The following is a 27,177-nucleotide window of genomic DNA, read 5'->3' as shown; positions in this document are numbered from 1 at the left end:
TGTGACTCGTGCAGCTGGTGCAGCTGGTGCGGTGCAGTGTAAGTCCAAGGTGCGGATGGAGGTAGAGTCTTGAAAAGAAAGGGGGAGTATTCAGGTCTGGGTGTGAAGGAAGGACTCCTAGGCTTCTTATCATACAACTGAGCCACCTGGATAGAGGATACCGAGATTAAAAATTCCTCTAGGAACCCGTGTGGATTGCCATGTTATATACAAGAGCAATGGGGAAGGAGAAACATAACAAAACGGTCTCGAGGTCCTTCCACACACACACACACACACACACACACACACACACGAAGATTGGCGATGGCGGCGAGAGCCACGCCCCATCGGTTAAGAGGACCGAGCTGTTCGCAATGGAAATTGGAGGATCAAGAGGCAGGCTATGCGGTTCGGCAGAGTTAGCGTGGCGTCGAGACCTCAAGCTCGCGCGGTCCAGGACGGGGTGAGTATAAAGCAAACGAGCCGAGTCCATCATGGATGGAATGAAGACGATGTATGACGCGCTTGGCCTCGTCTGCCCGCAAACCGGCCCACCGGCCCACATGCCTAGAAAAACCGTCGCATGTCGCCAAGAAGGTCCCATCGGATCACAAAGACGCGATGACAGTCTTGGAGGGGGAGACCATGCCGAAGACAGCAAAACGGAGGGTGCAGGACGGAGAGGGGTGGTCATGATGTGCCGATAAGCGAGAGAACCTGGAGAGAAAAATAACGAGCGAACCAGAGAAGAAGAAAAAAAGAAACAGAGGGGAGGCGAACACGAGGGCAACGACGGTCAAGGCGGGTTGGGCGACAAGCCACCGGCTGCGACTGTGACGGACTGACGATTGAGTTGGGGAGACCAGGGCAACGCCAATGGTTTCCGCAGACGCACTGACGGGCTCTAAGAGGCTCGAGGGAATAGGGTACACCGGTCATCGTCTTGGGACCCTTTCCTCGCGAAAGGAGGATCGGGGACAAGACTGCAGCGGTCGATATCAGGCGAGGCGAGGCGAGGCAGATGGTCCATGATGGAAAGAGATGGGAAGAGATGGATGGGGTGGCGTGCTTCACAGAGCCAGTCGAGACAGCACCCGTTCCATCCGTCTGTCTCACTGCTCTTGTTTACCGTGATCTGCCTGCTTGATAGTACTTTGTAAGGCCATCCAAGTGGAAGGGGAAGAAGAGTCTGGAGACTAGAGAGAAGTGAAATAACAAACCTAACCGGCGGTACTAGGCCCGAGCCAGCGGTACCTGGCAGTAGTTAGTGCTTCTGTGGGTTGTAGCCTGTAGCTAACGAAGAGGGAAATAAATAGAATTAAACGAAGACGGTCGGAGCCGGTCGACCCCTATCCCATCTCTCACCCACGCATTCCTTGCGCCGTGCCTCTTTCTCCTCTGCCCCCCCCTTAGCTCCTACAACCGCAGCGCTTACACCAACTCACCGCCTTAGTTGTTATAGCTTCTCCGTGGACAGGACCTTGGACTCTTAACCGCAGACAGTAGTAGACAGACCGTGTGAACGTGGGGAAAGAAAGCCACTCGGCCTTGGCATTGCTGCACCACATAGGTGTGGCCGGTCCCCTGACACACCTTCATTCTGACGGTCGTGTTTGGCCGCTCTCCTGTAATTTGCATCTGGCTCCGCAGCCGCTATGTAAACAGTCTTCGTCCAATGTAATCTGAGGTTGGCATTGACATGTTTCTTTGCCCGAAGACCCACCCGTCCCCTCATCCCAGGAGCCAACCAAGCGTTCGTCTCTGCAATGCGAAATAGATGGAAAAGCCTGTATGCACCCACACGCAGGTAGGATACGGATATCGTGTACCAATATCCCACTCATACCTCCCCCTCGGGCTGCAACAAACAGACGCGGCTGGTTGAGAACAGACGCAGCTGATCCGGCACTCTGGTCCTGGCATTGCATCGACCTACCTACCTACCCTACACATCACATCATGCCTCTGCTTTGGCATCAAGGTACGAGCGAGGCTCAGAACACCAGCTGAACCTTGCCCGGAAGCGAACAAAGACCTGCAGCGGCATCTGCACCATGTAGGAGCATCGACTCCATTGTGCGCATCCATCCCCCGTTGCAACCTGTCGCAGGGTCGGATGAGCGGCGAATCTTTCGCGTCAACTATAAACCCCGAGAATCGGGAAAGCGCCGACATGGTGAAGGTGTAGATGTAGTAAGCAGCCAGTCGACTTGTCTCTGGGAACCATGCCGCCCACTAGGTGCTCAAAGACAGACTCATCTCATTGGATTATTGCCGTTGGATATTTTGCCTTCGAACCAAATAACTGCATTCCACGTCCTCTTTCCCGATCTGTCCGTCATGTGCCGATGCTCCGGCGCCATTGTTGACCAAGATAGCATTTGTTTAAAACTCCGTGACGCCCGACGCGACACCCCTAACCGGAAATGGCATGCCATCCGTCAATTATCCCATCGTCCGTCGCCCTTCTATGTGACGCCGCGTGTGAGTGCGTGAGAATCCCTCCCATATGGCCGTTTGCGACTTCCAAGCCTGTCGCCACAAGCCACACCCTTATGAACTAGCCGCCGTCAATTGTCCAGCAGCACAGCGACCCTTCGAGATTTCGGGGGATCCTCCTCGCCACAGCCTCTTGACTGCTGTCATACCGGTGGCGTTGGCATTGTCGGTGGCCTCGTGTTTCTTGTGTTCGACTGCTTCCCTAGACCCCGAAGCCTGTCATGCTGACATCCGCCTAGATACAATCCGTAAATCAACATCATTGCCTGATCTGGCCCTTTGATGATCGCCTCTTTGAATCTGGTTCGTTTACGAACCGACTTCTGTTACTGGCTGGTCGTTAGATACGATTCGCAGAGGCAGCCTTGGCCTGCGCTTCTGCAGCCATTGCCTTGGCCTTGGCATCCGCATCGTTGGCCAAAGGATCATCTTCATCATTGTCGCCGGCCTGCTCCTGCTTCTTCTTATTCTCTTCTTCCTGCTTTTTTTTCTCCTCCTCGCCTTCCTTTTTGCGGCGTTCTTCTTCTTCGGCCTTGGCCTTGGCTGCTTCTTCCGCCGCCTTCTTGGCCTCTTCCGCCGCCTTTTCCTTTTCAGCATCCGTTGGGCCGATGCCGCCCTCTTTGTTGTCGCCGTCGCAGCGTTCGCGCTCTAGCTTCATGTCCATGATCATACTGATCTCCGGGCAGTAGTCGAAGATTTTCTTGCGCTGTTTGGGATCCTTCCAAACTTTGTCCGAAAGACTCTGGCCGCCGTCTCGAACATGGTAACCCATAGGCTTTTCCATGTAGAAGTCCTCCACAGCCAAGGCGCCCTTCTTTCCATGGGCAACCTTTTCGCCTTGCATGACCCAAAGTCGCTTGCCAAACCATTCGTCTTCTGCTTCTGTGTCATTGTATCGCTCCTGGAATTGCAGCACTTTTTGGATGGAAGATACCCGTCGCAGGGAGAGACCACCGTTGCCTGAGAAATGATCATCAGGGGTTCTAAATCCAGGGTCAGCATGAAAGCAAAAAAAAAAAAAACCAAACCCCCCCCCCCCCCCCCCCCCGAAGCCTGCGACGTACCTGGGAGCACCTGCCCAGCTCCAATCAAGCCACTCATTCAGACTCTTTGGAGAGTTGGAGCAAAGGATGCTGTCCGATTCGAACTTGAGGATCCATTCCACCCCAGGGAGGAATTCCTCGTAGAAGCGCATATCGGTCAGCAGACGGAAGACGTGTTCTTTGGTGTCGATCTCCCAGGGATCGGGAAGCACCATGAGATCGAGTTTCCCGATGACTTGCTGGTGCTTGATGCCGTAGCTTCGGGCGACGCTGACCACGCTTACGTTGGAGCCGATGAATAGGAACCTCCAGTCCGGGGGCACGACGGAAGTCATGTGCAGCAGCTGAGGCACGAGGTGCGGGATAGGGCGCGGCTCAATGATCAGTGCCAACTTGGAGGCATTGTACTTGGCTCGCGGGTCGTCGGTGGGCTTCCAGTCGACCTTGATCTTAGGGATCTTCTGTCTTGCCTCGTCCAACCTCGATTTGAACTCGGCCTTGATCATGGGTTTGTAGCTCGGGAGGAGATGGGCAAACCACCATCTGTTGCCCGATGTCAGTGATTCTCTCCCCAGGAAGTGGCGTGTCGCATTCGCAACGGGACGACGAACGTGATGGCCAGCGATGCAAAGAGCAGCAACCGGGTTTTGGTGATGGCGAAGACGCCCGCGGAACCGTTTGAGGCAGCCATGGACGCTGGAGATTTACGCCGAGGAATGGCGCAGGAGGGCCGCAGCGGCAAAAGAGAGAATTGAACAACGACCGAAACGTTGTTACTGTTGCGGACAAAGCGGACGAGGAAGGGTTCGAGATGGTCCGGAGCGCAGCGAAGACGAAAACTCTCAGAGTCGGCGAAAGGTCAGTAGCGCGTCATGTCGACCACGTGTTGAAACCGCCTAGAGTGAATGCCAATCTGGGTCTGGTTTCGTGTCGTGGGCAGTGAATCCCTAGAGGGATTTCAGCTTTCCAAGGGCTTAGTTAAAGACGCGCAGGAATTCCGAGTGCGTTGGGACTGAGATACAGTTGATCTTGACGTGCTCTACTCTGATGCAGTCGGGTCGAGTCGACGGGAGCGAGAGACAATTGTCTTCCAAGGGATGGGGGAAAAGAAATCAAGGGGGTTCGCGGACCGATCGATAGTCCTGAGCATACCCAAATGTAGACAGAGAGACGGAAGAGGGCGAAGCTAGTTAGATGAAGAATCGCGGGCAGGCGGCCAGACGCTGGAATCGAATTACACCGAAAACCCACTTACTCGTTCTGCTGGATTGCAGGGTCTTTGGGCAGATGTCGGAGAGAGGGGGAAAGGAGCGAAGTACTCCGTACGGAGTACACTCTCAGTGAATAAGGCACAGCGACGCGGCACTTTGCGCAGCATCAATCAAAACCCGATCCCAGTGTGATGTGAGCAAGTGGGCTGCGGAAGATGTGGGAGGAAAGTGGGACAATAGGACGTGTGGACGGGGGTTACGGTCGCGGCCCCGCGGGCGGTCTAAGCTGGAACGGCACCCACGCTGGAGTATGGAGGACTGGCGCAGGGAGGGAAGACGCCACCGACTGGTGACGGGGAAGATGGTACTTACTGACATGTACCACCACAGGTTCTGTGGTCGTACTTGGCTGGTGGTCATGGCATGCAGGGAAAGGGCTCCTCCCGCAGGGCCCACTCGCACTGGTTCCTCCCTTCCATGCCCGTCAGTGGGTTCTCAACTTCTCACTGTCCTCTCATCCAGGCACCCAATGAGTTTTCCTGTCCTGTGATGGTTGTTGGCCTCGGGATTCTTATCGTTGTGGTCCTGGAGGGCTTCCCTGGACACATGCCGGATCATGTCTTCCCGAGCCGAGATGGGTTCGTTGTCTCGTCCCTCAATACCCAGTACTTGCAGTTCTCATGGAGAGCGTTATTCCGTCTCGAGTCGCAACGGTTCGTCAATGACGCCCTCTTCACCCCAACTTCTGCCGTATGCCGAGAACACCACGATCGCTCGATCCGAGCTGGGGCATTGTCCGCGCACGACTATGTGACACTCCGACTCCAGATGATGTTCGAACGAGTCACTGACGACAGGCAGAGCTGCATCATGTAGCATGCCGCATGTCGCAGAATGCAAGGCAAGCAACAAAAGCGTCGGACTTTGGGGCTGACGGGCGTGGCCCAGACCTGCGTCGCTGGCAGATTGCGCAGGACTGGCTCCGTGCTACTGAAAAAGGAACCACGAAGACGGAATTGAGCATCGGCTTTTCTTCTTCTCTCAGACTCATCCGGAGGCGGATTTCTCTTTTCATGAGCTGTCGTGATGTACAATAATCTACGCCCGTTCGGCAGGTCGCGATCTTTCCACGCGATGACGACAAGAGGTACCACACCAAAAAGCTGGATGCGCGGCTGAAGCTGAGCCAACTGGAGAGTTGAGCCAACCCGACGAAAGGCAACTTTCAGAGAGGCGAGCCTCGTATGGCCAGTCAGGCAGCCCGTATTGCCTGGCATAGGCCAAACCTCACAGTGGGTGCTGCCGCTACCTTCAGATTGAAGATATTTTCAGGAAGGCTTCTTATCTTTTGGACAACAACAACAACAACACATGCCGACATGGGGTCGCAGTGTCGCACATGCAATACACTCTGGAGTGAGTGTATACAGGTGCCATGCCAAGGAACACTACCGAACCATCAACTGACCGGACCTGGAGGCGGGCGATCGAGCTGACACGCTGACAGGCTCCAGTACCACGGTGCATCCGTATGATATGCGCCCGTTCCTCGTACTGTGGCATTCGTGCTTTATTAGTGTTGAAAGTTTAAGTTGAAAGTTGTCCAGATGCTACGATGTATATGAGACACAATCTCACACGTCCTCCCTTGTTTGCCCCTGCGTGATGTCTCTATTCCGCCGACCGGTCAAGTGGCGAGATTGTTTCGATGTGGCCAGAATCGAGTACGACTACCTGTCCGTAGCACACCAAACCTTCTTACTCATTAGATAGGAACCGGATCCATGGGGCTCCCGACGCAGATCGTTGGGAGCAAGCCGCCAGCGCTGTCGGGGAGCGAGTTAGCGACCGCGTGTGCTATGGCGTACCGTGCTATCGGACACCTTGGCTGACCCGCCCCCCTGGCCTTTAATGCATTCGGGCTTATGGGTGCCACAACCGGCGATCCCGAGAGACCGGCTGACTGTTGGTCGTGCTGCACAAAATGGCCGGGCAAGGTACCCAGAGGTTGGGTTTGGTTGCTGGCGGAGAAAGCTCTACTAGAATTATGCCTAGCATCACCTCGCTCTCTCTTGATTCAGGCCGTGACGGTGGGATGAATCCTACAACCCCGAGCAGCTCTCGTCGCTCCATCGCTGGCAGCCTCGTTGCAGGTAGGGGTAAATGACTTTTCAGTGCCGTTTCATTCGACGCAGCTTCTTGTCGAGTACGAACTATGGTGGCGTGACATTCCAAATCTGTGTCTGCGTTCAGCACCCCTATTTGTTCCCCGAGTGCAATCAATTCAAATGGCGGAACGGGAGACAAAGAAGACATCAGGCCCGGCCACCCGTCGTTCTCATCGCAATCGTTATCGCTATCCAACAGCGCAACAAACTGTCCAAAAACGACAGATGGTGAGTGGGTACAAAAAAGGTACAAGCAGATACAAGCCCGACCGGTACTCGACCATATCAGGTAGTCACTGTTGCGTGGGTCTTGCATTGCGCGGTTGGACAGGGGCTGGCCGACGACGGCAGCGTGGGCAGGGCAGCAAGGGCGGCCTGGAAAAGGTGAATGGGCCACTGGAAGAGCCGCTGGCCCACGGAACCGAACCAAACCGTCTCACTGGGTTCCCTTTTGCTTGAAACTTCCGCAAGTCAGGACCAGGCCGTTTGTTGCTGCCCCCAGGGCTGGCGTCGACACCCGCCAAGGAAAGGGGAGAGGGTGGGGAAACGCAGGCTGCGGCGCTGCGGTAAGAGGGAGGAAGCAAGGGAACTCGGGGGAGGGAAGGGGCGTCCTGTCTTGACATCGGACTGCTCCTTCTGTCGAGGGAGCTGTAAGGAAGCTGCCGTTATTTCTTGCTACCCAATCTTTGGCGATTGTGCCAATCGCACTTTCTTTCTCAACCCCCCCCCCCCATTGCCCTCGCGATTTCCGTTTGGAGATTTCCATCTCTCTTCTCGAAAATACATCCTCCTTCTCCTCCATCACCGCCACCACTCCGATCTACCTTCGGCCCACAACCCGGTTCTTTCGTTCTCATCATCGTTCGGGCTATGACTAGCCCATCGCGCGAGTAGCTCGTTCTATTCGTAGTCGGCTGACGTCGTCGTCGTCGTTTTCGTCCGCAACATCGGATATGAATTTACTCCTCTTCAACGCTACTCGACACATCCACGCCGTAGCCCTTGCGTAATCCCGCAGCGTACTGATCCGACCTGCAAACCACAACCTCGCCCGCGCTCCTGGGCCGCTCTGGGTTTGAGTCGCCTCGGGCACTGAAATCCCCCACAGGCCGTGCCTTTCTCAGATCGCCGCACCCATTTCGTTCGTCCTGGGAGAAAACAACTCCCTCTTCAACCCTCTTGTCAACATGGCCACCCTACCAAGGCCTACCGCCCAAGGCGAGGCAAACATGTCGGATGTGTGGGAGAAATTGAAGCTCGTTCTCCTCAAGATCTGGGGTCAGACGAGCCGCCGAATGAGGGTCACTGGTGCCTTCGTCCTCTTTCTGTAAGTTGGTTGAGCTGTTTTTCACCTGTCGAGTGCTGACTGTGCCGTATTAGTGGCGTCTCGGTATGGCTCTCTCTGCCCACGATCAAGACAATGACTGTACCGCAAATATCTCTCGAATACCCGCACTCGCCTTACAATCACTCCAAAGTTGCCCTCCTCGTCGAGAACCGAGCCAACCCCATTCTCGCGCCCTTGATGCTGCACTTCATCTCCGTAGTGCCCCCTGATTGGCGCTTCCGCTTCATGGGTTCCATCGAATCCGTCAAGTTCATCAACCAGTCCGTCGCAATTCGCGAACAAGTCGCCGCCGGTAAACTGGACCTAACCTACATCCCTTCCAACATGAGCACGGCTGGCCAAGAGATGATTAGTCGCTTCTTGACGAACCTCTGGCTTTATGAGACGGTCCTGCAACCTGCCGAGTGGCTCCTCGTCTTCCAGACCGACAGCATCCTCTGCGCCAATAGCAAGCAGAACATCAATGACTACCTCGAATATGACTGGATCGGTGCCCCCTGGAACCCTGGCGGTCGCTGGGGAGGCAACGGTGGCTTGTCTATCCGTCGTGTCAGCGCCATGATCGACATTCTGAGGCACCAGAAGCGCGTTGATGGATCCGAGCCCGAGGACGTCTGGCTCGCCGAGCGACTTGCTCACCGGCCGGGAAGCAAGGTAGCCAACGGTACCGTGTCGTTGACTTTTAGTGGCGAGATGCACTCGGGCGAAGGCGCCAAGATCAACAAGGGAGGGGAAAATGCGACACTCGAGGCAGCCGCCAAGGGAGAACTTGTCACAGGTATTGACGACCACCGCGAGGGCTTTTACGAGCCCATGGGCTACCACACTGGTGGCAGTGGAATCTGGCTCCACGGCCCCATCTGGGGTACTCCGGCAATGCGCAAACATATCTGGGAGTATTGTCCGGAAGTCAAGATTACACTGGCCATGGATGCAGCCAAGTATGTGCCTGGTAGTTGCAATGCAAACTGGAAGAGGGGTCTTGAGAGCACAGAGAGCGAGGCTGGGGCAGAAATCGACAGCGAAGTGGAAGCTGATGAAGACGAGGCTGATTCACAATACCCTTTTGGAACTGAGGTCATTGAGGGGAGAGAGTACCCAAAATTGCCACCCAGTCTGATGGCGTGGTGATGTCTGATCATCCCTTCAGTCGAAGACCCATTTCTTTTGAACCTGCCAGCACCATATGCGACAGATCTGGGACAAAATGAACGCAGCGGGCAGAGTTTATTACATTGCAGGCATTTCGGTGGCATGGCACTCGGCTTGGCGTTTGGTGGTCATTTGGTCGTACAGGGTGTTCAGACACAAGATAGGTTAGGAAATGAGTCATGTAGGCAAGGCACAGATGATTAAGCTTTGATGAACTTGGAGGCAAGATGCAACCTATTGGATATCATATGAGATTTGAATTGCAAGGCGGCTCAAATGATGATGTACATACAGTACGGCGGTGGCAGAGGTGTTCCTTACCCATGTCAAGGTTTGGCCAAGATGATGAAATGAGACCTATAGACAGCACAGTTGGTTTTACGTATGTAGGTAGAGGTAGAGGTACTTGGCTGCATGATAGAAGGTTGACAGGTCTAGCACTACCAGTACCAGACAACTAGTTGGCTGCCTATCGCTATTTTCCAAGGATAACCTGTCTGCCTTGGGTAGGAACACTGGCGGGGAGTCCAAAAACTTGCCGCACTTTGTCCAATGGTGTTGGGGAAATGTAGCAAGGCAGGAGGCACGACTACAGACCACGCCACAGGGAATTGAGCGGATGTGGCCCATGAGGGTATTACGCGTCAGGCTTTTTTATGTGGCCACTTGGGAGAAACCTTACTTTATTTACTGCTTGGGGCTGCAAAAAAAATGATAATTTGGAGAAGCAACCCCCTGACCCCCTGTACAGGTATGAGAAGCAAGTTCACCGGGCACGGCCCGCCGGCGGCACTGACTGGCGGCGGCTCCTGCAGATTGCTTAGCTCAACTTATGATAGAGCCTCCAGAAGAACAAGATGAAAGGGCTGAAAGTTCGATCGATGCATCTGAACAGCATCCAACATCCGACTCCTCCTAGAACACACAGCCACTGGACTTTGCAGGTGGGGTAGTTCAAACCTACACAAATTCAAAAAAAAGACTACAATTGTATTCCGAATTTGGCTACAAAACTCTGGTTGCCTCAAGACCTCGCGGGAGGTAATGGGTCAACAGCAAGTCCAATAAGGCAGCGTGAATCCACGTTGGCCATGGTCAAAAACAATTACAAGAATGCTATTCTCAAAGCACGTAGCCACCACTTCCAAGACACTGCCACCCCCTCACTCCAGTGCCCTCTTCGAGCTCCACGCACCACCAAAGCACCTCTTTCGCCTTGTCGACCTGGCCACTCTCCTCGTGAGCCCGGGCCAGGGCGAACCAGGCCTCTGCGTTATTCCATGAGCTGCCGAGCTTTGTCAGCGACGACAACAGACCGTAGGCGCGGTCTCGAGCAGCGAGGCGGTCAATCTTGGGGACCGAAGTTGCTTTGTACGGGGCTGGCAATTTCTCGCCGGACTCCGATCTGTCCGGCGATTGGACCGACGACGCGGTGGTGGCGGATTGCTGGGCATTGGTCTTGATGGATCCCAAACCTGAGGCGCTGGAGCCGAGGCCGAGGGGCTCCGACGGAAGGCCGCGCTGAGAAGCCGCTGTCTTGGGTAGGCCTGGGGGCGGCAGGGAAACACTGGAAACGTTCTCAGGTACGCTAAGAAGGGGGATCGCCGGGGGCGGGAGAATCTTCTCGCTGTAGATGTCGAGCAGGATGTCGGACAATCCGATGGTCGCTGCCGGGTGGTCGGGGAAATGGGTCAGAGCCATCTCAAAGTCTGACCGGGCCAAGTACGGTGACCCTTTAGCCACAGATAGGTTGCCGAGCTGTTCATGTCGTTAGTTGTCAGGACTCACAATCGCCACAGGAATGGCACTCACCTCAGCCCACACATCTCCTAACAGTTCGTCGACACCCTTCCTTTCCGCCCAGTTGTTGCCTCGCATGGACAAGGAGCCAGTGGGATCCTTTGCGACCTCGGCCTCAAGCATTCCCACGAGCTTCTGCGCCTCCGAGATGGCGCCCTTTGCGTCCTCAAACATGTTGGCACGTCGGTAGAATCCCGCAATCATCAACCACACCTTGATTAGAAGAACTGCCCTTTGTCTCCGCTCCGTATCCAATGGGAAGTGGATCAAGGGCAATGGGTTAGAGATGGTGTAAGTGCCGCTCGCAGAGATTTCCGAGAAATTCGTTGATCTCGACTTCTGGGATGCGTACGACTCTAAGTGATGGAGGGAGCGGCCCCGGGAAATAGAAGATGCTGTTGAGGCTTGGCGATTGCCCGAGAGAGGGAAGAATTCGGACTGCTGCAGTTCGTCCGCGGGAGTGAAGAACACCTCACCATCGACGACAGTTGGTCCATTGGGGTTTGTGCCAGCGCTACTGGCACTGGCCGTTCTCTTGCGGCCGCCGCTGCTGTCCCGCTTACGCAGGCTGTGTCTCTTGCCCGATTCGCTCCGGGCCCGGCGCGTCACGCTAGAAAGCCGCCGGTGCCTCTTCTCCGTGGGTGATTCGCTTTCTTGAGTGACTTGTATTGTTGGTGCATTGCTGGTCGCGCTGGTTTGAGGCCGTGATGGGGTGGTCGTCTTTTCGCTTTCCGTCATACTGGCTTGCCGCGTCCGCGTAGATCCGAAAAAGCTCCCCTTTAGGCTTCTCAGCGTGCCAGCTGAGCTCTTCGGCACCATGGTGTCGGCCGTCCTCGATGGCTGCATGGTTGGCTTGGTTTCGAGGTTGCCGAACAGCCGCATGAAAAGCGACATCAGCTCGGGGCATGCATTGACAGCAACATCTGGCCCTTCAAGTAGCTCAAGAAGTGCGAGTTGGGTCATCTTCACTTCGAGAACGCTCTCCCTTTCGGTGTCGTCCATATCATCCACGACGCCCCTACGCTCGTTGGCGGTCTTCTCATCCTGAGCTTCCACCTCGTTGAGGTGTTCGCTCTTGAAGTGGAGATCCTGTCTTCCGAACAGAACAGAGGGGTCACCGAACTGCTCGAAGCCGCCCTCGCAAGCCTTGGCCGCCATGTTGTAGTCCTGCCTCGCGCTCAGTAACAGAGCCAGCAGGTGCCACAATGGGATCAAGGAGCGTTCCTGCCAGTACGGGCCGTGGAAGAGATCTTGTTCGTCGTCTGCCGACTTGTTAGAAATCAGCGCCGTTTTGACGATCTCGATCGCCGGGGTCAAGTCTCGTCGCTCAGCGAGGAGCAGACCGAGCGCAAACAGACTGCGGACATCGCGAGTGCGGCCCAACTCCTGGGACAGGGATTTCCTCAGGCATCTGATCGCCTTGGTTTGGATCTCAGTTCGTGACGCCGCATCGTACGTGCTTCTCGACCAGTGAGCCTGAGAGAGGCCGATTGCCTGCCAAGACAGGGCAATCAGATGAGGACGGATTTGAGGGTGGAGAGCAGTCGCGTCGTCCTCCTCCGGCACCGTGTTTTCGTTTTCAATGCCGTTTCTCAACTGCGGCAGTCTCGCCAACCAATCCTCCAGCTCGTTTCCGATGACCCGGGCCTTTTCGATGGCTCCAGGGCCGCCGTAGCGACACAGCGCGAGGATGCACTGCGACATCGTCTCGAGAACAGTGCCGTCGTCGTCAAGGCTCGCTTCCAGATGGCCCGTCTTGTCGACCCTGGCCTTGCCGTGCCTGATGAGGTCGAGATATGAGTCGAACGCCTTGAAGGCCAGGTCGAACTCTGCCACGGCCAGATGGACGGTGAAGAGACAGCGGAGGATAGCTGTAGAATGATACGTCTTCGTCGCCGCGGCGTAAAGGGTGTCCAAGACGCCTCTGCTCAGACTCTCACGGCCTCCCTGGCCAAGATCCTGTTCTTTCCATCCGCGGCCACAGAGAATGGACCAGTTCTTCACGACAGCCTTGACGAAAGACTCGACCTCCTCTCGCGTGTCCTCGGCTCGCGGGAAACTAGTTTCGCTGATGAGAAGAGTCTCGTATGCAGCCTCCGTTTTCTTAAGCTCGATTCTGAGTTGACTTCTCGTAGAGGCCGCGTTGGTGACCTTGCCGAGGAAGCCCGTGGGGAATGGTATGTCTAGTTCAAGGATCGTCGTCAAGGCCAGATAGTACTCCAGCCAGACCTGTCGTCTTGGCACAGAGCCCCTATATCCATACCCTCCCGTGACCGGCCCTGACATGGATTCCCAGTACCTAGCCCAGGAACGGAAGCAGGCAAGAGAGTTGTGATCGGCGAGTGATCGCTCGTTCGATCGAAGCGCTTCGCTATGAAGCACACAGTACTCTGTGAGGAAGAGTTCGGACCAGACCTTGAACTGCCTGTGGGCGCTGCGAGCAGTCCAGGCTGTGGAGACCGAGGGCAATGCAGAGTCGAACACGGAGAGCGCCTCAGCCGTCTCATTATTGCGTGCCAGACAGTCCGCCTTGATGAAAGAGGCCTTCAGAGCGCTGATGTTGGTCCATTCCGACACCTTGTCGGCCGTACCGAGTTGCGCAAGTTCCCCTTCGATGTCCCGAGGCAACCTAGCGACGGCCTGATCGAACTCCTCGGCCACCCAATGAAGCAAGCCGGCGCAGACCTGAGCCTGGAACCTGTCCTCCGGGAACCTTGTCTCTCCTTCTATGGCGGCCTGCAACTTGGACTGCACATTCGCGGCATCGAGGTCCTTGGCGGAGACGGCAGTCGAGGGTCGACCGGCACCTGAGGGGTCGGTGGCTTTGGCGATGGCGCATTCCGTTTCGGCGGCCAGGGTCAGACCTAAGGGGTGCTCGGGGTCAGCAATGAGGGCATCACTGCGTTAGCATGCTGGGTTCGAGGACACCGACATGTTCGATCGGGCGCATGTTTCCTGATTTTGCGGACAAACTCGGGGACGGCGCTCCAATTGCCCTCGCATCTCGCATCGTCGAGGGCCTTGATGTAGTGGGCGGCCTTGTTGGGGTCGGGCTGCAAGAAACAAGAAGGAAAAACACATTGGTCAGCTTCCAGGCTCGACGTCATGGGGGTTCAAGGGCTCCGAGCGGTCTGGAAAAGGTCCCGCCCTTCCCCCTTTGGAAATGGGAGCAACTCACAGCCATTTCGCGATGCTTGAGCCTGTGTCGATGAGGGAACAGAAATGCAAACCAATACTACTAGCAGCGCATCTGAATCCACGGCATGGTATAGATGCAAAGACCTTGGGAGGGAAGGAGGAGGAGGTGGTGGTGGGTTGAGGAGAGGTTGGCGATGTTTGAGTCCCCAAGAATGAATGACTTAATTAGGGGAGAAGGCACGTTGCGTAACTGAGCGATGTGGTTGACATGCGCTTTGTTTTGGCTGTACAGACACTGCTGGCACCAGATAAATGCAAGTGCACTGGGCTGCTTTTGGTGGAGCGAACTCGTGAAAAGGATGGGAATTGGGGGAAGCACAAGCCAGCAGGTCCCTTGATGAGGGAGCACGGGCCATACAACGGACGATGGTCAGGGGTACTCTAAGTACGGATAGTGAGTGCACTAGCCTCTGAAGATTGACCTAGCTGCTCGCTTGTCTGGACCAAGTTATGTAACCGACAAGGTGGAGTCTGTTTACCCAATCACCTTTCGGTAAATCGGTCGAGAGGCGGTACATTTGGGATGTACCTTTCACTTACAGAGGAAAAAAAGTTTCATGCAGCATCAACGGCTGTGAAGACTCTGGCTGTGATCCGCGAGATATTGCCAATCACCTCTCGTTTCCGGACTCCAATCACAGCCTCAGAGTCTCAATTAGGCTACCGGCACTGGTTGTTTCCTGGTTCTTCGCTACAATGTCTCTTCCTCCGGATCTGAAAGTGCTCTGCCGCCGACTGACTTCAACACCACCAGCTCAGCTGCCTCACTCAATCCCGGCCTTCATCAACCATGTCATCCGCTGCAAAGATGTCTTGTCTGCGCCTCAGGATCCCAAGGCAACATCCAGCTCATCCGAGGCTGCTACTCTGGTCCATAAGCTGAGAACCATCATCATGACTCTGCTGAACGGCAAGAGTGCCATGGGGCGCTTCACCGGTGCAACCCTCGTCAAGGCCGTCATCGACGTGGGCGGCTGGGAATGTCTGAAGGAATCCGGCAACTGGGTTCGCGGACTCCTGGCCATGCTCCAGGTAAGCCAGTTTGGTGTTTTGATTCAAGCTGCATGTATTGACGTCTTTCTAGAAAAACGACCCCTTCCCGGTCAAGGAGATCGCCATTGTCACCCTCGTCCGCATTTACACCCTCATTCACGGTTATCAAACCCTCACCAGGGAGATCGCGACGCCCACCATCCCGACCTTCTTCAACGCATGCCTACAGCTGATCAAGCTCCCGGCGGCGGGCCAGCGCCTCAAGACGCCACTGACCGTCGTCGAGACCGTCCTTGACGCGTTCTCCGCCCTGATCCCGGCTTACCCGACCACCTGCCGCCCCTTCAACGGCCAAGTCAAGACAGCCATCCGGCCATACTTGGCGCCTACCTCTTCTGATGGCACGACGGTGCCCCAGTCCCTTCGTAAGGCTAGCAGACACCTGGCCATCTCGCTACCGCTTACCACGGCGGGCAAAACGGGACCCGGTGACGACTGGGCCAAGCTCGTTGACGGTCTGAGGAAAGAATTCCACTCGACTGCTGACCAGGTCTTCCGCGCCGTCCAGGAGTCCTGGGAGGCCTCGGCGCCGTACACCCGCTCCAAGGTCGACTTCGACACGCAGCCGCAGGGTCTAGAGACACCCGACCAGTTACCTCAATGGACCGGAATCTCGGCCGGCCGTGACAGACTCGTCGGTCTACTCCATTACCTGTCTGACGCGCTCCGTTACTCGACCAAGACACCCGTCACAATCCCCATCGCTTCTCTCATGGACGTCGTCTCTCGCGTTGCGCTCATCAGCCGCAACTCCAAGTCCCAATCATGGGACCAGGCAATCGAGACTCAAGCCGCCGTGGGTAGAGAAGAGAAGGAGGAACTTTGGGCTGCGATGCCTGACATCCACGTCGCCGCCCTGGACCTCCTTCTCGTTCTGGTGCAAAGGCTGGAGCGCAACGCACTATCAACCGTCCCGGAAATCTACGACAACATGGTTCTCATCTTCCGCTCCGGTATCGACATCCCTACCGTCCGCGCTGCCACCTACATGCTCCTGGACGAGACGCTCCCGATTGCCGGCCCCGGCCTGCAGAAGCTCACCGTTGAGACGCTCGGCATCGTCTCGCTCGCCTGCTGCCGCGATATCCAACAAGAGTCAGGCTACGTCAAGGAAACGAAACCCGCTACCAAGACCGCCACCGAGACCAAGAAGAACAACATCGCCGCCAACGCCGACCTCTTTCTTCCTTCGCAGACCGCCGCAGACTCGACATCCACGTCCAGGCCAACCCTCGACCCGTCCCATCGTGCCGCCGCCGACTCCCTCCTCGCCAGCTTGCTGACTCACCTCCCCCAGCAGCACCTCAAGCCCGGCCTTCGCGGCCTCCTGGACCAGACGGCTATCCTCTCGCGCAACCGCGACGCCATGATCGCCAGCGTGCTCAACCCTTACGTCAACCAGGGCGGTGCCATGTTCCCCAGCATCCTGCCCTTCCTCTCGCAGCAGTTCCCGCACGATCGCGGCGTCGAGATCCTGCGCTCCAACATCCGTACCTCGACTCAGGGATCTTCGGACGTTCTCGAGGGCGTCGACGCCACGCTCGAGGAGCTCGAGGCCGAGGAGGCCGCCAGGGATGGCGACGAGGAAATCGTTTCGGAGATCGAGGTCAAAGGTGACGCGGAAGACCAGGAGATGAAGGAAGCCGCGGCCGAGGCATCGTCGGCTAGCGAGACAATCGTCGTTGCCAACGACGACGACGCCGAGGACAGCAGCAACCCGTTCCGCCCGTCAAAGGACGCCGGCGGAGGCGGCTCGATCGAGGTCGTGAACCCCTTCGCCGTGACGTCTGCTCAGAAGCGCAAGCTCGACGACGAGGGCGCGAGCCCGCCCAAGAGGCAGAGCGTCGAGAGGAAACCTGAACGGACGGTCGCTGCCGCCCCGGAGCCGGAAGGGGACGACGACGATAGCGACGATGAGAGCGTTCACCTGAACATGGACCTTGATGATGATGACGAAGAAGAGGACGAGGAGTAGAGCGCCGGCAAGAAGAAGACGACGATGGACAAAAAGCGTTAGAAATTCTTTTTCTCGGGTCAAGTAGTTGCGGATATACGCAAATGATACCCCGCGGGGGGAGAGTGTGTGGTCTTCGAGATGAATCGATGTGGGTATAGATTTGGTTTTTCTCTGTTTGAAGCAGCCCGTGACCAGGAACTCTGGTCTTGGCTATATTCTGTACATGATACTGTGATGACCAGTATCCAAGGCCGTGACGGCCGAGCTAAGTCTGTGTGAGTAAGTGCAGGTGCCCGCGACGCGACGCGCGGGCTATTGTATCGCGAATTCCATGCCGTTCCACCACCCAAAGCCGAATGATGAGCCATCCCCTCCCTTCCCCCTCTCAACGCCGCCGTATGAAGAATTCGTCCTCTCCACCTCCCGCGATCCAAGCGGAGCCCTTTTTGAGAAGAGGTTGAAAGATCACAAACAAAGCCCAAACGATCTCAAAAAAAAAAAAAAAGGGGGGAAGAAACAATGAAACGCAAAAGAAAAGAAGACCCTCTGCTCCCCTTCGGCCATCTTAGTCCCTAAGCCAGGCCCGGCGCTTCTCCTCCTTCCTCGCCCGACGCTTCTCCTTGAACTGCTTGAGCTCGGCCTTGCTGGGCTTCTTGCCGCTGCGCTCGGCCTTGAGACTGCGGCCGTCGTGCGAGTTGGCGGCGGCGTCGACGTCGAAGAAGGCATTCATCTGGCGCTTGCTCTTGGCCTCATCCGAGTGGCGGTCGGGGCCTTCGCCGAGCGTCTGGAATTGGCCGGTGAAGCGATTAAACTGCGCGGTAGCGCCGTACTCGGCCGCGTAGGCGGCGGAAGACGCCTGGTTCGCCTCGTTCTCCTCGGCCGTGTTTCCCTTGGCGTACCACGCGTCCGGGTCGTAGTCGCCGTGGATGGCGGGGTTGTAGCCGCCCGCGGGGGGTAGATCATTTGTCGACAGGGGAGGGGGGCCCAAGGGCGCGGTCGTCGCTGCGGTCGTGGTCGTACCCGGGGCGGCGCTGGTCGAAGCGGCGGCGGCGGCAACGGGAACACGGGGGTTTTCCCACTGCGTCGCGCCGGTGAAGCGGTTGTAGAAGAAGTATGCCTGGGAGGCCGGGTCCCACTGGAAGTCCCAGCCGTCGTCTTGGGTCGCAGGAGGAGGGCCTGAGGGGAGGGGTGGTACCTCGTCGGGGAGGGGCGGCGCATCGGAGGAAGAAGCGGTTTTCTCATCACCAGCGTCGGAAGGCGCGGGAGACGCGGTCGAGCTGGCCTCGCCAGACTCGGGGGAGCTAGAGTCTCTCTTGAAGTCGTTGCCGCCGGCGCCCTCGGGAGTCGTTGAATCCTGCTTGGTTGATTGTTCGCCCTCAGCAGCAATATCGGCCGGTCGGCTCTGTTCAAAATCGGCTTTCTGCGGGGAGGAGTCGGGTCGTGGGGAGTCTGACGCCATGGTTTCAAAGCTCGGAATGCAGGGAGGGTTAAATGAAGTGGTGTGCGTGTGTGCGTGTGTTTGTGTGTAAAGTCGCGTACTGGATATCGAATAAGTTGAAAGTCTGTTGTCACCGGGTAACAATAGTCAGCCGGTCTGGCAGGAGCTTCATTGCTTGAAAGAAGGAAGGCAAACTTGGAAGACGCTTTGGTGAATGAAGAGAAAGTGAATCAGGGTTGCAGGTTTGTTCAGTCGGCAGTGCTCGGATGCATGCAATGTTCACCTGAAATTTGAGAATAGTCAGATAGGTACAAGGAGGATGTCGCTGCGGTGGGAAAAATGACGGTGGTTTGACGGTGGTTGACATGCGACTGCAGGTGGCACCAGGCACCGTAGCACTGGGCAGATGCCAGCTGGTTTGCACCATGTCAGCCTGCTGTGCAAACTGCAAATCGGTAATAAAGCTTAGTCATGGAGCCTTCCGTGTGGGGCCACCTGGGACCGGCTTAACAGCCCACCTACCTAACTGTAGGCTGTTCTGTAATCCTAAAGCAACAAAGACTCACTGCAGGTGCATCATCCAGGGAAGTGGACGTCGCAATATCGGGTTGAGGGGTCTCAGGGGTCCTGGTTCTTATGGCCCCTTCTAGACCATTACCTAACTATCACTGGACAGCAGGTCGAAAGCAACGGAGGCAGATCCGGACCACGAAGTACCACACGATTGGGCTTGGATGATGAGCAAGACGGGACCTGTAGCTCTAGGTGTTTCCATGGTGCTACAAGTCTCTTTTCTCTCTACTGCATCTCCTCCTCCTCTTCCTCCCTCTCTTTTCCTGCCTCCCGCTCTCCCACACACTCTCTCCTCAACTTTCGCCCTTCCCCTTCTCACACCCTACTTCCCCCCGTCTATCCTCAGTTGTCTCGTTGCATCTCGGCCGCAATCCCATTCCAGCCCTTCTCGTTCCTGTCCGGGCCGCCCTCGCGCCCCTGCTGGCAGCTCACCGCATCGCTTTAGCTAGCTACCACCCCCCCCCATATCTTCCTCCCAGCTAATGACTTTGTCACTGGGACGACGCATCTCCCACCACCGTTGGAACACCCAGCCAATGTCAACGCCTTCAGCAAGCCTTTGCCTTCGCCTTCAACCGCTGTGTCAACTTCTCCTCCGGGGCGTTATTGGGTCTTTGTCTGCTTCACCAGCTCGTCGATCGCTTATTATGCCGCCTTTTTCTCTCATATTTATGCCGAATACCCCTCAATCTCCCACCACCGCAAACGGCGGGGACGGAACAGTCCTCTCGTGACACTCATCTCTCCTCACGATCCTAAAAAGGCTATCTTCAAGAAGCCAACTTCGAGTCCAGGTGATTTTTGAATGCGAGAGGCACTGGGAGCATTAGATGCGCCCCCTTGGATTATCATGCCTGGTCAGAATAAGCCCACGCAGACGTTGCGGCCTCTGCTCCCGGCTCCCAGAGCTTTGCAGCCGCTTCCTCCACGTTTACCCCCAGCTTCGTCGAAAAAACGGTTAATACCAAGCACGAAAGTTGCATGTAATGCCTGTAGATCCAAGAAGAAGGCCGTAAGCAGACTTCTTGCCGTACTTCTAGCATCGTAATAGTCGGAAACTGACATGTTGGAGCATAGTGCGATGGCAAAAGACCCGCATGCACGCCTTGCACGGAGCTCGGAACGCAATGCGTCTACATCAGTGCCAACGAAACAGAGACGGCGGCGATGGCTCTAAAACGAGAGAACCAGATGCTTCGTGACATGTTGAGTCAGCTCACGGCGATGCCAGAAGACGTTGCTCATCAGACTCTTAAGAAGCTCAAATTCGCCGTGGACCCGTTCTCCGCCTTTCGCACCATCAGACCATCCGCGCCAAAGGATGTCCGGGAAGTTTTACCTCACGTCCATTCCGATATCGAGTTTGAGCTCACAAGACGGCATCCTTCCGTGTACCCTCAAATTCGGAGGCTGTCACGCAGTGACGTGTTGGAGAGTGCGGCGTCGAGACCGGCCAAGGTGGCACGGATTGCAAGCTCATCCGGGGAGAGCCGCTCAGTCCCAGACGATGGCAGAGACCGTGACATGGCCGAAGTAACGTCGTACAACCCTAATTTCGCGTCGGATGTCGGTACTCGGCCATACAGTACAGCGTTCTTCGTCTCGCCGACGGGCCCTTCTCCTCCGCCTCCTCCTCCAGTTCGCAAGGACCCACGGTTGAGGAAGCTCAGCATTGGCTTCTGGACCGTGGTGCCCATTACCAACCAAGACGCGGCAGACGCCATCTCAATATACCTGGAAACGGATCATCCGGTGTTGGGGTTATTCGATGCTGACCTGTTTCTTGATGACCTGATTGGCGGGGAAGTGCGTTATTGCTCTTCCCTCCTTGTCAATGCCCTTCTTGCGTTCGCCTGCGTAGGTCTTTTCAGTATCATCCACGCAGTCTCACTCTGCTAATTTTCTCGTTCAGCAAGCGTACGCAGCAAAGAATCCGGAAGCATCGCGCTGGAGCCAGGAGTTTGAAGAAGAAGCAAACAAACTCTGGCTCGTGCAGAACGATGACACTCTGCCCACAATCGCCGCTTTGGCATTCCTGATTCAATCCTGCGGATGCAACGGCAATGGCGAGCTGGATGTTCGATACATCAAGGAGACGGCCGCCATGGCCAAACGGCTGAAGCTCTTTGGTTGTCCTGATGCATACACGTTCGCAGATCTGAGCCATCTGTCAGAGGCGAAGGCTCGGGCAACCGCTCAGACCGCCTGGGGAGTCTTCGACACTCTAAGGTAAGCACATGGCAGACGAAATACTTTTGCATAGTAATCCGCCTAACGGTAGCACAGCATGATATCCCAGTATTATCTACCAGCGACTACTGAGTATCCGCCGAGGCTCCCGATTCCGGGCAGCGGTGGGCTCAGGGGCTCGGAGATCGGAGTCGAACTGGCGCAGAGCAGCAGAGAAAGTAGCGCAGGAACTTCTTCGGATCTTGATACGTGTCCTCGACCGCGTTCCCATTTGAAGAGGGGCCGGTCATCGTCGTTGACATGGCCTGTCTCGGATATATTTGCACCCCTTTGCGAGTTGTGGAAGATATCGTCTCAAATCACATGGGTTTACCAGCACGACAGCAGTCTCGGACACTCGTCGCGAGCTTTCGCCCTAGAAAAATACAGCAAGCTTCTGGTCTGGGCGGACAACTTGCCCGAGAGCATGAAGCGTTGCGAGCACAGCCCGTATCAGGTGCTCGTCTGCCAGTAAGCGGTCTCAAGCATATCGGGCGGCAATTACTTTCGATGCTCACAATGTGCACAGCATATGGTTTCACGGTACGGTCCTCTATCTCCTGAGGCCATTCATTCCCAGTGACCAGCAACACGGTTTTAGGTCATGGTCACCGTCGGCAGACCGGATCCATGCCTTCTTCGCTGCCTCGATCGAGCAGCTGAAAGAACTGGCTGAATTGTACGCGTCCTGTCCACAGTCAACGTACAGCATCTTCGGCCACCCGGCGCTTCTCCACGTCGCCAATGCCGTGGCCAGCGACATCGGCAACCCAGAGTGGCGAATCTATTTTATGAGCTGCATCCGTGCGTACCAGGCTCTCTACAGCTCGTTCACGGTCGCCGAGGTGATTGCCGGGGGTCTATTGTCCATGGTGGTCAGGAAAGGTGCCATGGATACAGCAGAGGCATTTGGTCTGCTACAGGAGCTGAGGGCAAAGAAGCGCCAGAAGCTCGTGGGCCGGGCGACTGGGATGTTTGTGACGGATTTCGACCTGGCCGTGACGGATCGTGAGGCGGCGAGGGCAGATCGGATGATGGAGAAGTTTGAGGAGATGACCATTTTGGACGAGTTTACCCACGGCGTCATATAAAGGGAGAGCGTGCGTGCGTGGTTGTCTCTGGGGGGGTATGGATCAGACCATGCATTTGAGTCGGTATTGTTTGACGATGTTGATACCCTGATGGCACTGATAGTAGCAGAGAGCAGAGAAGGTTATATCTTGCCCTTGGGGGCTGCCGGTAGTTCCAAGTCATAAAGTTCCTTTGCTTGGGCTGTTGCTTCCGTGCTTTTCCTCAATACAACACAAACGAAGCCTACTAAGCACCATGGATGGTTCCGCATGGTGTAGACAGTAGAGGTTGAGATGCAAGCGAGCTACTCTTCAGGGTGGATTCCCGAGTTGGGAACCAACGAATGCGAAACTCGGTGCGAATGAACGAATCTCCAGTATCTCTTGGAAACTTTCCGGGCCACTCATTATAGTCGGGGACGGGTGGCTAGCACGAGGTGCTTTGAAAGCGCACTCCCTGATGCGTTTTGACTCCCGTCAGCGCCAAGAGTCCCGCTCGAATCAAGCTTCACATCAACTGCAGTCATGGGACGGAAACCAAGCAAGGTGCGTCTTCAGCCCTATCGGCCGGCAGTTGGTGCAAGTTGCGAGTTGTTGATATTGAGGTCGACAGGGGCGACAAGGGGGCATCGCATGATTGGACAATCAGACGAGACCCGCCTCCGCATTGTTTATGTTCTTGAAGGAGCATGTCGATCCCTCCGTTTCGCACCGACGAGATGCCGCGCCTAGCTCCTCCTTGGTATTCCTCTCATTTCTTATTTTCCATCTCGCCTTGCAACGTGACACGAACGACACCGGCCCTTTGCTTTGCTGCTGAAGAAACGTCGTATCCCCACGATCCCCCGGAACGCTCAGTCTCACTGTCCATCCCTCCCACCGTCCCAACACTTCGCTGTCGCGGCTAGAAGCCTAGAGCGAGCGGTACGGGAAGCTCCATCCACGACAACGCCAACAGAAAAGAGGCTAATGGGGGGGGGGGGGGGGGGGGTCGCACAAGTGACCGCCGCATGCGGGTGTTGAGCGCCGTCGCGTATTCCAAGGTCGATTCGGGCATTGGCCTCTTCATCTTTGTTCCTCTGCCATCGGCCTGGCCTAGCCTTCCCGCTCGTTCGCGGATGGGGATCGATCGTCCTTCGCTCGGCCGCGCTGGGCGGCCTCCGTAGCTCGCCGCAAGGTGATTCTGTTCTGGTTTCCAAATCATGGCGACCAAGTGGCCGCTAGTATCCACGGAGTACTCGTCGCCGGGTGCGTTCCACCTTAAGGGCAGCTGCTTGCTCTCAACCATCTCTCCCGCCCTCGGCTGAGGCGAGGGCCTGGCCGCCCATTAGTGGCTCGATGACACCCGGAAGGAAGGAAACAATGCGTTTGCTAGGTCGCGTCTCACATTCCGGTGCGCCATGTACGGGGCGGAGGGGCTCTAGAGAAACGTGCACCCCGTCGAGAGCGTGTGGAATTTGAATGTATTTTCTCGGATGACATGCCGGCTGCCTCCTATTAAGCCGTTCCATGCCCGTCCCACGCCTGCCTACCTTCCATTGAAGCCTCATCCAATCTGATTGCCCAGCCGCCAGAACACGGATAAGGAGGAACGCCATGATTTTCAGACGGTCGCATCTCGTGGGTCTCGCTGTCGCGCTCGCGCCATTGGCTGTGGCCGACGACCACCCTTACGTCGCCGACTCGGTCTGCAATTGCTACCTGACCAACTCGTCCGAGAGCTATTTCACCAACCACCTATTTTTTGACTTCCGCAACCTCAGCCAGTATGCGAGAGTCCCCGACCTTCTCACCGACTGGGACGCGAGCGCCAACGCTCCAGTGACGTCCGACTACTTCAACTCGGACGCGTGGACCTCGATATGGGGCATTCAGAACTGGAACAACACCGACAAGAAGGGCAAAGATGGCAACGATGCAACCGTCGACATGGTCAACTCGGCCAACAACATCTACATTGAGAAGAACAACGACCAAGATGCGTCGTCGGACACCTTCATGAGCATGCGCACCGCGCGCCTCAAGGGCTTCCAGACCTCCGCCGAGATGGAGACCGTCTCGATGGGCTACCACTACGTCTCGGTCCGCATGCTCGCCCGCACCCTTGGCGACCCGGGCGCATGCACGGCGCTATTCACCTACCGCGAAGCCGACAAGTACGCCAATGTGCAAGAGGCCGACATCGAGGTGCTGACCAAGGACCCCGAGAACCGCATCCAGTACACGAACCAGCCGTCCTTCGACTCCAAGGGCGACACCATTGACAAGTCGACGCAGAACGGCACCATGCCCAGCGGCACCTCGTGGCGCGACTGGGCCGTCCACCGCCTCGACTGGGACAAGAAGGACAGCACCTGGCTCGTCGACGGCTCCGAGGTCTCGAGCATCTCGTTCCAGGTGCCCCGCGACCCCAGTCGTGTCATGCTCAACTCATGGAGCGACGGCGGCTCGTGGTCCGGCGTCATGAAGGTCGGCGACTCGGCCGTCATGCAGATCCAGTGGATCGACATGGTCTTCAACATCACCACCGACGAGTCTTCCGAGAAACGGGACCTCGGCCTTCAGCAGCGGCACAGCCACGGGCCCGCCGGCCAGCTGGAGCGGCGCAGCGGCCACGGTAAGTGTCAGGTCGTCTGCAGCATCGACTCGTCCGACGTGGTCGGCCAGGCCGTGATGCTGCACAACGGGACGGCACCCGGACGCTTGCTGGGACAGTCCAGCGCCGTGGCTTTCTGGCTGCCCGTGGCGCTTATGTCTGCCATGGTGTACCATCTTTGGGCCTAGTTGCTGGTTTTGTCAATGAGGTAGCTTGTCTATTTTTTCTGGTTTTTATTTCTTTTCTTTTCTTTTTTTTTTTTTGCCTCTCCTCTTCTTCTTGCATGTGATTGCTGCGAGCATAGCAGGGGTGTCAAAACGTAGTACATGTGTCTGCAACTTGTCTATTCATGAACATGTCATACGTAGGATGGGGGAAATGTCTCTATAGAGCTTTTTCATCGCGTCTTAAGCTACATACTTCCACATAACTAGGTAGGGATTTAGATAAATAAAAGCTCAGGGGAGCTTCAGTTCTGATCTGTGCTGTGAAATAAGGTACAGTAGATGTCACCCCACCCCTGCAACAAACAAGCAACCCACTGTGACGTACCTTTTACAGTTGAGCACCCCCTGCCATTTCACAGGCCGAGGCAATTGGCCTATGGCAAGGACGGACAGCACTGCGCCTCAAAACCCTGGCTGCATCTCAAGTTCTCAACCCTCCACACTCCTCAACAAACTTCCCGTCTCTCTGCGCCTTGCATCCCCCCCACCCAAAACCTTGGACCCGATCACCTGCCAACGACAGGCTCTCTTGACGAATTCTAGCTTTCAATAAATCATCAGCCAGCCGCCCCCGATCCCGCCCAACCACCAGGCAAAGCAGATCACCCGACCGACCCGAGGAAGGAACGACGAGGGAAAAATGGCCGACACAGCAGCTGGCCCGACGAGGCCGCAGCGCCGGCCCTCCTCTCCCCTCAAGAACGGCTACTTGATCCTCTACAACTTCGTCTCCGCCGTCGCCTGGGCCACCGTCCTCGGCCGCACCCTCGCCCTCTTCTTCCTCCGCGGGCCGCACTTTGTGCACCTCGGCGTCGGCGACTGGACGCGCTGGACGCAGACCGTGGCCGCCATGGAGATCTTGCACGCGTTGCTCGGTAAGAAACCGCTCCAATCATCCCTCTCCTTTCCCCCGTCCCTCTCTCTCTGCGATGAAGGACGGGCTTTTGAGAGATGTACGTACAGCTGACGGTGCCCCCCGTCCTCACAGGCGTCGTTCGTGCCCCCGTCTTCACGACCGCCATGCAGGTCCTCAGCCGCTTCGTCCTCGTCTGGGGCGTCGTGTACCCCTTCCCCTGGCTCGCGCGCAGCACCTGGTACTCGTCCATGCTGCTGGCCTGGAGCGTTACCGAGGTCATCCGCTACTCGTACTTTGCACTCAACCTCAGCGGCTTCCAGCCCAGGCCCCTGACCTGGTTGCGCTACAACACCTTCTTCGTGCTGTACCCCATCGGCATCACGAGCGAGTGCGCCCTCATCTACCTGGCTGCTGAGCCCGCCAGGCAGTTCGGCGAGGTGTTCCCGTACGTCGCGTACGCCATCCTCGCCGTCTACGTTCCCGGTACGTCATCTACAACTGTGTAACTCTTGCGCCGTCCGTGCCAAGGGGTGGTGGGTTGAGATGTGCTAACGACGACAGGCTCGTACATCCTGTACACGTACATGATGAAGCAGCGAAGCAAGGTCATGCGTAGTCTGAAGGCCGAGGAGGCGGGCCGCGCAAAGACTCAGTAGGCGACCATCAAACCAAAAGAGGAGGGAATCCAGAAAGGTCAAGTAAAACTTGGGTGGGTATTTCGGGACTATACTATAGGGGATGGATGGGTATGGACATAGACAAAAAGACAGGCGAGAA

At 56.5% G+C, this 27,177-nt stretch overlaps 8 protein-coding genes across 8 annotated transcripts; 5 read left to right on the top strand and 3 right to left on the bottom strand.

Moving 5' to 3' along the window:
* Nucleotides 1-2,821: 2,821 nt before the first annotated feature.
* CH63R_03091 (uncharacterized protein) lies at nucleotides 2,822-4,215 on the bottom strand (the record flags this gene model as incomplete). The annotated part of the gene is made up of 3 exons (XM_018298066.1): nucleotides 2,822-3,464; nucleotides 3,546-4,067; nucleotides 4,136-4,215. The coding sequence occupies 3 exons, from the start codon at nucleotides 4,213-4,215 to the stop codon at nucleotides 2,822-2,824; spliced, it is 1,245 nt and encodes a 414-aa protein (XP_018162882.1).
* Nucleotides 4,216-8,090: 3,875 nt separating this feature from the next.
* Nucleotides 8,091-9,382, top strand: CH63R_03090 (uncharacterized protein; the record flags this gene model as incomplete). The annotated part of the gene is made up of 2 exons (XM_018298065.1): nucleotides 8,091-8,230; nucleotides 8,284-9,382. 2 exons carry the CDS (start codon nucleotides 8,091-8,093, stop codon nucleotides 9,380-9,382), a joined length of 1,239 nt encoding a protein of 412 aa, XP_018162881.1.
* A 1,143-nt stretch (nucleotides 9,383-10,525) lies between these two features.
* On the bottom strand, nucleotides 10,526-14,387 carry CH63R_03089 (Filamentation protein; the record flags this gene model as incomplete). The annotated part of the gene is made up of 4 exons (XM_018298064.1): nucleotides 10,526-11,161; nucleotides 11,216-14,067; nucleotides 14,136-14,256; nucleotides 14,382-14,387. The coding sequence occupies 4 exons, from the start codon at nucleotides 14,385-14,387 to the stop codon at nucleotides 10,526-10,528; spliced, it is 3,615 nt and encodes a 1,204-aa protein (XP_018162880.1).
* Nucleotides 14,388-15,097: 710 nt separating this feature from the next.
* Nucleotides 15,098-17,429, top strand: CH63R_03088 (uncharacterized protein; the record flags this gene model as incomplete). The annotated part of the gene is made up of 2 exons (XM_018298063.1): nucleotides 15,098-15,433; nucleotides 15,486-17,429. 2 exons carry the CDS (start codon nucleotides 15,098-15,100, stop codon nucleotides 17,427-17,429), a joined length of 2,280 nt encoding a protein of 759 aa, XP_018162879.1.
* A 547-nt stretch (nucleotides 17,430-17,976) lies between these two features.
* On the bottom strand, nucleotides 17,977-18,870 carry CH63R_03087 (WW domain-containing protein; the record flags this gene model as incomplete). Its single annotated transcript, XM_018298062.1, has 1 exon — nucleotides 17,977-18,870. One exon carries the CDS (start codon nucleotides 18,868-18,870, stop codon nucleotides 17,977-17,979), a length of 894 nt encoding a protein of 297 aa, XP_018162878.1.
* A 1,357-nt stretch (nucleotides 18,871-20,227) lies between these two features.
* Nucleotides 20,228-22,742, top strand: CH63R_03086 (C6 transcription factor; the record flags this gene model as incomplete). Its single annotated transcript, XM_018298061.1, has 5 exons — nucleotides 20,228-20,434; nucleotides 20,500-21,279; nucleotides 21,335-21,651; nucleotides 21,709-22,122; nucleotides 22,181-22,742. The coding sequence occupies 5 exons, from the start codon at nucleotides 20,228-20,230 to the stop codon at nucleotides 22,740-22,742; spliced, it is 2,280 nt and encodes a 759-aa protein (XP_018162877.1).
* Nucleotides 22,743-24,317: 1,575 nt separating this feature from the next.
* Nucleotides 24,318-25,505, top strand: CH63R_03085 (Xylanase 3; the record flags this gene model as incomplete). Its single annotated transcript, XM_018298060.1, has 1 exon — nucleotides 24,318-25,505. The coding sequence occupies one exon, from the start codon at nucleotides 24,318-24,320 to the stop codon at nucleotides 25,503-25,505; it is 1,188 nt and encodes a 395-aa protein (XP_018162876.1).
* A 679-nt stretch (nucleotides 25,506-26,184) lies between these two features.
* CH63R_03084 (Protein tyrosine phosphatase-like protein) lies at nucleotides 26,185-27,056 on the top strand (the record flags this gene model as incomplete). The annotated part of the gene is made up of 3 exons (XM_018298059.1): nucleotides 26,185-26,419; nucleotides 26,533-26,883; nucleotides 26,962-27,056. The coding sequence occupies 3 exons, from the start codon at nucleotides 26,185-26,187 to the stop codon at nucleotides 27,054-27,056; spliced, it is 681 nt and encodes a 226-aa protein (XP_018162875.1).
* Nucleotides 27,057-27,177: the final 121 nt, after the last annotated feature.

The sequence above is a fragment of the Colletotrichum higginsianum genome, chromosome 2, assembly GCF_001672515.1.
Source record: "Colletotrichum higginsianum IMI 349063 chromosome 2, whole genome shotgun sequence".
Taxonomy (NCBI): domain Eukaryota; kingdom Fungi; phylum Ascomycota; class Sordariomycetes; order Glomerellales; family Glomerellaceae; genus Colletotrichum; species Colletotrichum higginsianum.
The sequence above is the reverse complement of the archived record's forward strand: the minus strand, read 5'-3'. Positions and strand labels throughout refer to the sequence as shown.